Source organism: Hypanus sabinus, chromosome 17 (assembly GCF_030144855.1).
Source record: "Hypanus sabinus isolate sHypSab1 chromosome 17, sHypSab1.hap1, whole genome shotgun sequence".
Lineage (NCBI taxonomy): Eukaryota > Metazoa > Chordata > Chondrichthyes > Myliobatiformes > Dasyatidae > Hypanus > Hypanus sabinus.
Window position 1 is genome coordinate 40,050,654 of NC_082722.1, and position 13,334 is coordinate 40,063,987.

Consider the following 13,334-nt stretch of genomic DNA (forward strand, 5'->3'; position numbering starts at 1 on the left):
GTGCCCCCTGCCCACCAAAAAAAGAGGGATCTCCGGGTGGCCACTCATTTCAATTCTACTTCCCATTCCCATTCCAGCATGTCAGTCCACGGCCTCCTCTACAGCTGCGATGGAGGAGCAACACCTTATATTCCGTCTGGGTAGCCTCTAACCTGGTAGCATGAGCATCGATTCCTCAAATTTCTACTTATGGTACACCCCGCTTCACCATTCCCATTCCTGTTCCCCTCTCTCACCTCATCTCCTTACCTGGCCATCACCCCCCCTCCAGTGGTCTTCTTTTCCCTTTCTTCCATAGCCTTCTGCCCTCTCCTGTCAGATTCCCCCTTCCCCAGCACCTAATCACTTTCACCTATCAGCTTCCCAGCTCTTTACCTCCCCCTCCCCCGGGTTCACCTAAACTGACCACCTTATACTTCTTCCTCCCCTCCCCCTACCTTCTTGCTTTAACTTATCTTTTTTCCGGTCCTGACGAAGGGCCTCAGCCGGAAACGTTGACTGTTCACTCTTTCTCAGAGGTGCCGCCTGATCTGCGGAGTATTTCCCGTGTTTGTGCCAGAGGCTGAGGCATGGACAGTTGTCGCGTTTGACAGGCATTTCGATTGGACTTCGAGCGCTACAGGCTGAACTTGGCCAAATGGGACTGTGGTCGGGATAGACAGTTGGGTCAAAGGGCTGGGCTGGGCTGGGCTGTTCTACTCTATGATAGTATTGTGGGCCGAAGGGCCGGTTCCTGTGCTTGTACTGCCCTTTGTTCTAAATCGCTGCATCTACTCACTACAATAATGCCACGCCTGGTTCTGCAGATAATTTTGTTGCCTAAATTTCCTGCCGCGATAACATCCCCTAGACCTTAATTCTTGTTGGTCCCCTCTTCACCCCACTCTCAAATTTTGTATGATTCCCCTTTTCCTCACCACTCCCTTCCATCATCGGGCAGCCAGGGAGGACGCTTGTGCGATTTGGGAAAGGACTGCAGTGGCAAGTTTTAAGGTGTACATTGGCAACGCGGAATGGAATCTCTCCCTGGACCTCCTGCACGGTGACGGAAATGTCTTGCGAAATTTTTGATTGCGTTAACCGAGACAAAGTGACCAAGTCTGAAACATGAACACAGTTTCTCTGTACACCTATGCTGAGTTTTTCCAGCATTATGTTTTATTTTCTTAGATTACTGTTTTGTTTACTTAATGCCGTTGCCCCGCATTTGAAAACCACCCAGCAAAAGTAATACGAAGTGGGCAGGAACTCCAGCGGACTCCGTTTACCACCTGGGCACGTTTACTTCTGACATTTGCCAGGTTGGGCGAAGGGTGCTGTAAGGGTGTGCGTGTGCTTTCTGTGCTCGGGCGGTGGGGTGGAGCGCAGGCAGCTTGTGCCTGCACGCCTTTCACCGCACGTACGGGGCTGCACGTCTTTCCGTGCCGAGAGGCTGCGACTCCGCTCCGGCCCGCCCGCAGCATTATTCCGGCACCGACTTTGCGCACAGCCGCTGAGAGCGTGGGCTCTGTCCTCGAGTTGCTGCGGGCTGATCACACCGAGCCCCGGGCATCCCCTGCGCCAGCTGGGTCCCGGCTCCAGGCTTTCAGAGCCCCGGGAGCCCGAGCTTGAGCCGCCGGCTTTTCCTCTTCTGCGGGGCGCGGGCGATGGCGGCCGCAATGCTATCGGAGACGGAGATGGAGCAGCGGTCCATGGCCGAGGAGGACCCGAACGGCAACGAGCACGGCGCCGGGGCCAGGAACAGCACGGTGCCGCGCTGGGGACCGCAGCACGCTGGCGCCAGGGAGCTGGCTCAGCTCTACTCGCCGGGTAAGCCATGCCAAGGTGCCAGCGGACGGTCTGGGCACATCTAATTATAGCTGAGTGAACCACCCGCCTCGGTACCACTGACATCTCTGTTTGCACTGCCAGGCAGAGCAGGGAAGGCCAGGGGAATTACAACAACGCAGAGACATTACAGTAACAATTACTCTGAGGTTTATACCATAGGACGGGCCATTTGTCTCTCCGTGTCAAAATTCATCCCAATGACCCTGTTTTTCCCCTCAGGTAATGTTCCCTGCATCAAACATTTTGTCAAACTTTCCCTGAAAAGTTAAACTAGTCTGTCCCTCAACCGCTTATTGCTGGAAGGCATCCATACACCAACTGTGTATGGAGTTTAGCACTCTGATCTGTCTTCATTGCATGATATGTCTGGACGCACGCAAACAAAAACCTTTTACTGTATTTTTGGTACATATTTCAATAATAAACCAACAGAACAGTGAACATTACAGCACAGTACTGGCCCTTCGGCCCACAATGTTGTGCTGGTCTTTCAACCTACTCTAAAATCAATGTAACACTTCCCTCCAACTGAGCCCTCCATTTTGTATCAACCTTGAGTTTGTTAAGTGCCCCTAATGTACCTGTCTCTACCACCACCCCTGGCAGGCAGTCCGTGCACCTGCCACTCTCTGTGTAAAGACCATACCTCTGACATCCCTGCTGTATTTTCCTCCAATCACCTTAAAATTATGCCCCTTGTGTTAGCCACTTCTGCCCTGGGAATACCATTTCCATAAGTGCAGTGTTGGGATTTGGGATCCCGATGGTTCAGTTACCCCAATCTATAGCCTGGGGAGACACAATGCAGAGGGTATGCTGGTGTATCAACAGTGTCACATTGCCTCTGAATATGCTGCTTCTAACAAAAAAATTACTTGACAGTACTCAACAGGGCCAGCATCTTCCCTGGAAACTAAAACAAAGTTAATGTTTATTTACTATCTCTTACTATCTTTCCTTTCGGTTAGTCCTGATGAAGGGTCGCGGCCTGAAATGTCGACAGCGCTTCTCCCTATAGCTGCTGCCTGGCCTGCTGTGTTCCACCAGCATTTTGTGTGTGTTGTTGTTTTAATGTTTATTTCCTGGTTTTGTTTCAAAATTGCAATAGCTTTTTTTTGCTTTATATTCACTATTCCCAACTACAAGCCCTGTACACGTAATCCAGGCAGACACACAAGAGCACTACCAAGTGAGTGCTACTGTGTTAAGGAGATCCATTTGTCAAGTCAGGTCCTAAATTGAGGCCTGTCTGCTGTCTCAACTGTGTCCTATGCTACTCTTTCAAAGAAGAGCAGGGGCGCTGTAGGGAATCCTGGCCAATACTTATTAACCATTCAGCAAACACTTCCAAAGCAAATCAATTAGTGAGCAAGCACTCCTATTCTGCTTGGGTGGTCTACAACCCAATTGCATGAACACTGAGTTCTCTAGTTTCAGGTAACTTGATCCTCCTTTGTCCCTTTCTCTCACCCCCCCCCCCCCCATTTACCCAGGCTTTGAATACCTAGTTGTATTCCCTTCACTCACCTAATCCATCTGCCCATCTGCCCATTACCCTCACACTCCTCTCACTTGGGTACTCACCAAGCTTATTCCCATCTGACTACCATCCTGTCTCACCAGGTTTCATTATTATGCAGCCCTTCACACTCTCAACTGATCACCTCCCAGTCTCTGTTGCAGTTTCCACCCTTCCCTCCCCAATCTGATCATGTGTCAATCACCCCTCCTTGTCTCAATCCACTAATGATACATCAGCTCTTTGTGACATATCTTCCTTCCCCTTCACCTCTTTATGCTGCCTGTCTTCCCACTGTTCTTTTTGTCCTGATGAAGGGTTTCAACTCAAATTTTTGACTGACAGTTTCCCTTCACAGATGCAAGCTGAGTGCCTGTAGAAGCTCTGGGTTCTAGCATCTGCAGTTTGTAGGTGCTTGATGCATAAAAATGGTAGTTTCCTGCAATGCATCTCAAAAGTACTTTTCATGTGAAGTTACTTCGTATACTGGTGTAATTTCATTTACAAGTTCTCATTACCATTAAAGAACATTGATTTATTCACCATAAGTAGTATTTGTCTTGTTCTAAATTTAGATACAACATTTAAACAAAGCTGTTTGAATTCTAAGCTCTTTAATTAAAGTTTGCAGCTCCTATTTAACTTTGCAGTCAAAGTTGTGATCATTGCTTTAGGGTTTTCAAAAATATCCTCTGACAAGATTATATAGAGAAGCAGAGACACTATCTTTGGTATTTAGCCTTGGTTACTAACTTAAAACCTTGAATACTTCGTTCATATACAACATAGCTGCTTTTTAGAGCAGTTCATGGATGAGCCCACTAGAGGATCAGCTATTCTTGATTGATGTTGTGCAATGAACCGGAATTGATTAGAGAGCTGAAGGTAGAAGAACCCTTAGAGGCAAGTGATCATAATATGATCAAATTCACCCTGAACTTTGAGAAGGAGAAGCTAAAGTCAGATGTATCATTATTACAGTGGAGTAAGGGGAATTACAGAGGCAGGAGGGAGGAGTTGGCCAGAATTGTTTAGAAAAGAACACTGGCAGGGATGAGAGCAAAGCAGCAATGGCTGGAATTTTTGGAAGCAATTGGGAAGGAACAGGACATATACATCCCGAGGAGCAAGCAGTATTTTAAAGGAAAGATGACACAAATGTGGCTGACAAGAGAAGGCAAAGGCAACATAAAAGCCAAAGAGAGGGCATATAATAGAGCAAAAACTTAGTGAGAAGTTAGAGGATTGGGAAGCTTTCAAAAACCAACAGAAGGCAACTAAAAATCATTGAGAAGGTAAAGATAGAATATGAAAGTAATCTGACCAATAATAGTGAAAAGAATACCAAAAGTTTCTTCAGTTAGATAAAAAGACAGGAGAGTGGTTATTGGACCTCTGGAAAATGATGTTGGAGAGGTAGTAATGGGGGCAACAAAGTAGCGAACAAACTGAATAAGTATTTTGCATCAGTCTTCACTGTGGAAGACACTAGCAAAATGGTGGAAGTTCCAGATGTCAGGGGTCATGAAGCGTGTGACGTTACTATAACTAGAGAGAAAGTTCTTTGGAAACTGAAAGGTCTGAAGGTAGGTAAGTCACCTGGACCAGATGGAGTATACTCCAGAATTCTGAAAGAGGTGGCTGAAGAGATCATGGAGGCATTATTAATGATCTTTCAAGTATCAGTAGATTCTGGTATGGTTCTAGAAGACTGGAGAATTTCAAATGTCACTCCACTCTTCAAGAAGAGAGAGAGACAGGAGGAAGGAAATTAATGGCCAGTTAGTCTGACCTCAATGGATGGGAAGATGTTGGAGTCGATCATTAAGGATGAGGTCTCAGTGTACTTGGAGGCACATGATAAAATAGGCTATAGTCAGCATGGTTTCCTCAAGGGAAAATCTTGCCTGACAAATCTGCTGGAATTCTTTGAAGAAATGACAAGCAGGATAGACAAAGGAGAATTGATTGACATTGTGTACTTGGATTTGCAGAAGGCCTTTGACAAAGTGCCACACGTGAGGCTGCTTAACAAGCTCTGAACCCATGGTATTACAGGAAAGATTCTAGCGTGGACAAAGCAGTGGCTGTTTGGCAGGATGCAAAGAGTGGGAATAAAGGGAGCCTTTTCTAACTGGCTGGGAGATTGAGAGGAAAATTGGTTCAGCCACGATGAAGAGGCAGAGCAGTCTGAATGGGCCAAATGGCCTAGTTTGCTCCTGTATCTTATGGTCTATATAAGAACACAGTTACTTTTATAAACGTTGAATAATGTATAAATAATTACATTAGAAAGCCAGTTTTGGTAGGAATATCTCACAATCTAGCAATATAAATGTGAACATAAATACATAATTTTTATACAGCAAATATCTGCGCTCTGCAATGTAATATTGACTTGTGTGATGTAGGTTAAATGATAAATATAGCTAGGATACTGGGAAGTATCTCTTACATTTCCTCCAAGAAACAGGACATTTTGTACCTTATGAGCTGGCTGTCATTCATTTGAAGGTCGGAACCTCCAACATGACAGTTCACTCTGTGATAGAATACAGAATGAAGTGCACAGTACAGGACAGCCTCTTTGGACTTCTGTGTTCTTATAGGGCATGCTCTCTAATCCAGGCAGCATCCTGGTAAATCTCTGCACCCACTCTCAGGCTGCCATATCCTTCCTATGATGCGGCAAAAAAGAACTGAAAACAATATTCCAAGTGTGGCTTAACCAGAGTTTATAGAGTTGCAAAGTTATCTTCCTGCTCCTGAACTCAATTCCCAGCTAATGAGGGCCAACAGATCATACATCTTCTTAACCACTCTATCAAGTTGTGTGCCAACTTTGAGGAATTCTATGGATGTGGACCCCAAGATCCCCCTGTTCCTCCCCACTGCCAAGAATCCTGCCATTAATCCAGTACACTGTCTTCAAGTTTGACCTTGCAAAGTATATCACTCCACTCTTTCCCAGATTAAACTCCATCTGCTACTTCTTAGCCAGCTCTGCATCCTATCAATGCATCCTGACAACGATCTACACTACCAACTGCTCTACCAATCTTTGTGTCACCTGCAAGCTTAGTAACCCACCCTTTGTCCAAGTTGCATGCCATCTTGGACAATGACTCCCATCCACTCCATAATGTACTGGTTAGGCACAGGAGTTCATTCAGCCAGAGACTCATTCCACCGAGATGTAACACTGAGCATCATAGGAAGTCATTCCTACCTGTGGCCATCAAACTTTACAACTCCTCCCTCGGAGTGTCAGACACCTTGAGCCAATAGGCTGGTCCTGGGCTTATTTCCACTTGGCATGATTAACTTATTTTTATTTAATTATTTATGGTTTCATATTTCTGTATTTCTTCACTATTCTTGGTTGGTGTGGCTGTAACGAAACCCCATTTCCCTCGGGATCAGTAAAGTATGTCTGTCTGTCTTTCACTTCCTCATCCAAGTCATTTATAAAAACCACAAAGAGCAGGGGTCTCAGAACAGATCCCTGTGGAACACCACTGGTCACTTTGCTTCAGGCAGAAAACATTCTATCTATTCCCACCCTTTGCCTTCTGTGGGCAAGCCAATTCTCAGCCTTTGAGCTTCTGACCTGTTGCACAGTAAGATTCGATGAATGGTAGTGTCTGCCCAAGTTATGTGCTTAAGACTCTGAAATGGGATTTGAACTTAAACAACTTTTGTTCGTGCTATGTTTCTCCACCTGTCACCGTCCCTTAGTATTTGTATCTGAAGTTCACTTATCCCATTCGCATGATGTTCGGCTTGTACTCCTTCCACAGATGCTGGAGCGCGGCCACTCTTTGTGAGCTTCTCTCTGCAGATTTACCAATTTATCAGCAGTGGGAAGTGGATTAGAGTGTTTTTATTTTGTAATATGATCCTCTCGTGTGAAAGTGGAAAACCCAAGTCTCCATAGAAAATAGCAATAAATTTAGTTGTTTATACAACAAGTGTTTCTAATACAGCAACTGATTAGTAGAGGTAAGACTTGGAGTCATTCATGCTTTATGAAATCAGTACTGCAGCTAAACCGTGTTCCTGAATTGAAGATGCAGTTCATTCTCTCATTGTGGCCCATTGCCATTTGTGACATCCCTAAATTGGCATATCAAATATTCCTGGCATTCAAATGTGACTGAATATCCAATATGGCACAGAGTTATTAGATTTGACTTTGACTGTACATTTTAATGAGAGCTGCAAACCTTATTTAATTAAAGAGCCTAAAATTAAAACGGTTTCACTTAGATTTATTGTCTAAATTTAGTGCTAGACAAATACTACTTGTAATGAATAAATTAGGGCTCTTCATCAGGAATAAGAATTGTTTTGCCTTTTAAATAAAATTAGATCCGTGGTATTTTAAATAGAGTTGGAGATGGCACCAACTAATTACAGGGTTAGTAATTTATTGTTCATTGTATAACTGAGGTCACAGAGTTCAGGTTTAATCAGTGATGAATTGGATGATTTCTGTTGGATGATGATTGGGGCCAATAATTGGCCTCAGCATCCTTCATTTAAAAGGAGAGAAACCGCCAGGAGGTTCTTGGTGATGATTGTGATTCTGTACCTCCTGTCAGTAGAATGGATGTCAAGAAAGAAAGGATCAGGTATGCTGCGATATCTCTTAAGGTTGAATAACTTTTCTGGAACAATTGCTCATCATGTTCACTAATAGTAGTTGTGTAGTCAACTGGGAAAAGCAAAGGCATGCCTTAAAGAAACGGGTGAATTTAGGGGAAATATTATTCGGGAAATTAGCTGCAGACCCGGAAGATGATCAAATTGAGATCCAGTAGCAATGCGTTACATCATCCACCATCTCACCTTTCATACACTGTGGTATCAGTCACAGCAATCAACTGAATATGTGTAGAGTCCAAACAAACTGCAGGAACTGGCAGCTTCTTCGAATGGTTCACTACCTTTTACAAAAGGAAGCAGTTGCTGCCTAATCTATTCCTGTGTTTACAGTTTATGTGCATTGCCAACACTCTCAACAAGTTTTGCCTTCTCTGTTTAATTCAGGTCATCTTTCAACATAATTACAGTCTAATTTGTTCATCACTTTCAACACTTAAGTTACTTCTAAATCTATGCTATTCCAGCCTCTGATGCCTATTTGATTGTTCTCATGGAGAATTTTACCAGGGTCTCCATTGTGCTCTGTGTGAGGGGAACAAAGCCGAACATGGTATTTCTAATAAGGCTCTACTGGGGGTATGGGGGTCTCCAATGGTTGGCATAAAAATACACTTACCTCTGGTAATTCTCCCAGCCTGTGATGTGGGGACCATGGGAAGGATTCTTCCTGTTGAGGTTCTCTGTGAAGAAAGAACCTTTGCTTAGAGGAGAAAGCTATAACAAGCCTGCCCTTAGAGGGTATTAGAGAGCTGGCTAATTTACAGAGAACTGGCAAACTATCAAACCTACAAACACTAATGCACTAGACATTCCAAAATATTCAGATGCTTAAGTGTTAAAGGAAAGCAGAACTTAGTTGTACTATAAAATTTGTGCGCCCTGTAGAATTTTCTGCATAAATATGACCTAAGGTGTGATCAGATCTTCACCTAAGTCCTAAAACTAGATAAAGAGAACCCAATTGAGTAAATAACACAAAAAACATACTTGTTCATTTATTTATTGAGAAAAATGAAACAATATTACATGTATTTGTTGGAAAAAGTATGTGAACCTTCAGGGTAATGCCTTCTACAAAAGGAGTTTGGAGTCAAATGTTCCAATCAATGAGATGAGATTGGAGGTGTGGATGTGGGAGGTAGAGGTGCCCTGTCCTATACTCTATATAAAAAAGAAAGACACAAAGTCAGGTTACTGACAGAGCCTGCTCTTCTCAAGAAAGATCTGTTTATGTGCACCACGCCTCAATCGAAACAACTTTCAGAGGACGTTAGAAGAAGAATTGTAGAGTTGCATAAAGCTGGAAAAGGCGACAAAAGCATCTCTACAGATCTTGTGTTCATACAGCAAGAAAATTGTCTACAAGTGGAGAAAATTCAGTACTGTTGCTATTTATCCTAGGTGTGGGCATTCTTCAAAGATCACACCAAGAGCACGACCTGCAATGCTGAAGGAGGTGAAAAAGAAGCCAAGGGTAACAGCAAAAGACCTGCAGAAATCTCTAGAACTTGCTGAAGTCTCTGTTCATGTGTCCACTATATAAAAAAAATACTAAACAATAATGGTGTTCATGGAAGGACACCACAAACGGAAACCACTGCTCTCCAAAAAGAGCATTGCTGTGTGATTCAAGTTTTCAAGGGACCACCTGGATACTCTACAACACTTTTGGGACAGTGTTCTGTGGACAGATGAGACTAAAGTTGAACTCTTTTGGCAGAAATGCACATTGCTATGTTTGGAGGAGAAAGGGCACTGCACACCAACACCAAAACCCCATCCCAACTGAAGCATGGTGGAAGGAGCATCATGGTTTGGGGCTGCTGTGCTGCCTCAGGAACTGGACAGCTTGCAGTTGTTGAGGGAACAATGAATTCAAAATTGTATGAAGATGTTTTACAGGAGAATGCCAGGGTAGCAGTCTGTCGCCTGAAACTTAGTAGAAGTTGGATAATGCAACAAGACAATGATCTGAGAAACAAGAATAACTCAAACAACAGAATGGTTTAAAAAGAAGAAAATTTGTGTTTTGGAATGGCGGAGTCGAAGTCCTGACCTTAATCCTATCAAAATGTTGTGGAAGGAACTGAAACAAGGAGTTCATGCAGGGAAGCCCACTAACATCCTAGAGTTGAAGCAATTTTGTAAGGAGGAATGGCCTAAAATTCCTCCAAGCCAATGTGCAGGACTGATCAACAGTTACCAGAAACATTTGAAGTTATTGTAGTGCATGTTTCCAACAAATACATGTAATATTGGATAGTTTTTAATGTAATAAATAGATGAACAAGTATCATGTTTTTTCTGTTATTTATTTAATTGGGTTCTCTTCATCTAGTTTTAGGACTTACATGAGGATCTGATCAGACTTTAGGTCATATTTATGCAGAAATAGAGAAAATTCTGCAGGGTTCACAAACTTTCTAGTATGTAAGTGTATTTAACAACATAACATCTATTAAATGGCCTACTACAATATAAGTATGACGCAACCTGAATCTTGGGAATCTCAGTCACATCCAGGCCTAGCCTGATAAGTGGCAAGGAATAGCCTGCCACAGAAGGGCTGGACAACAGCCATTTATAACAAGAGAGAATCAAATCACATTCAGTAGCTTCACCATTTACATTCTGGATGATATCATTGACAAGAAGGCAAGGTGGGGGCTATATTTTATTAGAGATTTGGCCCCTCAACCCAACAAAAGCTTCTGTAGATGCACCATGCAGAGCATTCTGACAGGCTGCATCACTGTCTGGTATGGGGGATGTGGGGACTACTGTACAGGACCAAAAGAAGCTGTGGAAAGTTATAAAATTAGTCAGATCCATCATGGGTACAAGCTGCCATAGTATCCAAGACATCTTAAAGGAGCGGTGCCTCAGAAAGACGATGTCCATTATTAAGGACTCCTATCACCCAGGGCATGCCCTTTTCTCATTGTTACTGTCAGGAAGGAGGTACAGAAGCCTGAAGGATTTATAAAACTCAATTCATATCAACTCACTGCAGCAGGTCACATTTCAACTATTGTTTCTGCTTTGTTCATGGGATCTTTTTAGCGGCACAACTGCCTTCTCCAAACTTCTATGACATGCTTCTTCCATGCTGTTCAAGAAATTAAGGTAGTTTCTCTGAAGTTGTCTGCCTCTGAGTCTGAAATTGCCAATTTGCTGTCGGACTAATGCTTCTCTGTTCTCTGGGACATCTCACTTTGGTACGATCCCCTGAGCGTCTGATTACCTCACCATCTCATCTACTCATGATCACATCTGGCTCCACTTATCTCCTGCCAGCCCCTCCCCAAGCTGGTTCCATTTCGCTGTCACCCCTCCCCAAAATCAGAACCACGTTTAATATCACTGGCATATGTCATGAAATTTGTTTCATGGCAGCAGTATTGCGAATACATAATTGAAAAAACTATAAATTACGGTAGGAAATTTTGTTCCTTAAAATGTTGAGTGTATGTCTTCACGCTCTTGTATCTCCTCTTAGATGGTAGCAGTGAGATGAGGGTTTGCCCTGGGTGATGGGGATCTTTAATCATGGATGCTGCCTTTTTGAGGCATCACTTTTTGAATATATCCTGGATGCTGGGAAGACTGGTGCCCATGATAGAGCTGGCTGAGTTTACAACATTCTGCAGCTTTTTCAGATCCTGTGCAGTGGCCCCTCCGTACCAGACGGTGATGCAACCAGTTGGAATGCTGTGCATGGTACATCTGCCCATCACCTTCCAGCCTTTATTCTCACCCTCCGCCCACTCCCCCTCGTTCTGCTACATTGGAGGTTAACCTGGAGGTCCGCGATAGGGATTCATGACGTAAAAAAGGTTGGGACCCCTCATGCAGACCACTGGCAATTCTTACTGTTCCATCACAGTACTGATGCGAGATCTCCACCCAAGATGTCACTTTACACCTTCTTGCCTTCACAGAAGCCGCTTGACCAACTGAGTTTTTCCAGCATTGTGTTCTTTGTGAGCATTATCCGCTGCTCCAAGTCTGTTTCAATTTCATGCTTGGCCACTCAGTGTTTCTATTCTCAATACCTTCAGTCTGAGTAGTTCATGCCACTTTGATGCACCTGTTGACCTGCAGTGATACGTACACATGCCTTGCCTTTACTGTTGCCCCAACCCCCACAATTCGCTTTGTTTTTAATGGCTTTGAAGTTGTATCTTATGTAATTATTCACTTCATTGCATACTTATGAATGTATCATGTTACTATTTATTGCTATGCTTCATTACCACATCTCTGGGCCACGTGAGTTTTCTTGTTACACAACCGCATACTTCATCCAATCCATCATCTTCTTTCTAAGGAGCTCTCAAGCTTACTTGTTTGTTTGCTTTACATCCCAAGTGCCACGTTGCCAGTCAAAAGGACTGCTGCCTGACTGTAAGCGAGTTACTGCACGGCTACCTGTGCCTTGGTCACCATACCTGTCCTTGTGCTCACCGCCCTGCCGTACCACTTTGCAGTTTCTCTCACTGTTGCTGGTAGTTACTTAGTAGTTATTCATCTGCCATTCTCTCCGATTGCACCCTGTTTGTTTCTTTCTGCTGCCTGACAGATCTTTCTCCCCTCCTATCTCCAGTGTCTCAGGTGGGGCCACTGCACCCAGAAGTGTATGGGGTTCCTTGACTGCACCCCTGAGCGACCATCATTTCAAAGATACTGTCATTCAGTTCGACAGTCTCAATCCATTCTATGTTCTTGAGGCAACTGGACACCCTGACTCTCCTGTAAACTCAGTGTTTCACTTCCCATGTGATGCACCATCAATAACTCTTGGAGACGTGAGGCGAGATATAGGGAAGAAAGAACAAGCAGCAAGTGACCACCACACTACATCCTGGAGACTGAGGCCGGGGCTGTGTCTCCAATCGCCTTTATACCGGGGTCAGTGGGAGGAGCCACAGGAGCAGTCAGCGGGGGGAGGGGGGGCCTGTCCGGACAGGTATATGTAGTTCACCACACCATGTAACTTGGAGGTCCCTCTATTTCTAAAGAGCCCAACATAATTCTTCTCTGCCTTATTCTGGCCAGTGATGGATTGTTTTGGCATAGTGTCCATGTACAATGTATCTTTGCTTTACGATTGGCACTAAATATATTGTGCAGTAGATACCGTAGAGTATTTCTCTATCCATCTTCTCAACATCTGATTCTTCTGTGTGTACGGTACCCCTTCTGGAACGGGCTCAACAACTTCTGTACCCTGAAACGACTCAAACCACCATCTTTGGCAACTGTTGCTATCCTCGGGAGCTCACACCCCTTACAAGAAACATCCCATTCTGCAATA

General features: G+C 44.0%; 1 protein-coding gene across 3 annotated transcripts in view; it reads left to right on the forward strand.

Annotated features, from left to right (window-relative positions):
• The first annotated feature begins 825 nt into the window (after window positions 1-825).
• LOC132406847 (plasmanylethanolamine desaturase 1-like) overlaps window positions 826-13,334 on the forward strand; it is a 151,856-nt gene continuing 139,347 nt past the window's right edge. Inside the window, exon 1 of one of the 3 annotated variants that reach the window (XM_059992905.1) lies at window positions 826-1,809. In XM_059992905.1, the coding sequence (XP_059848888.1) occupies window positions 1,647-1,809 (163 nt within the window). In that variant the 5' untranslated portion in view covers window positions 826-1,646. The remainder of the gene's footprint in view (window positions 1,810-13,334) is intronic. The other 2 variants (XM_059992903.1, XM_059992904.1) reach the window with 2 other exon arrangements.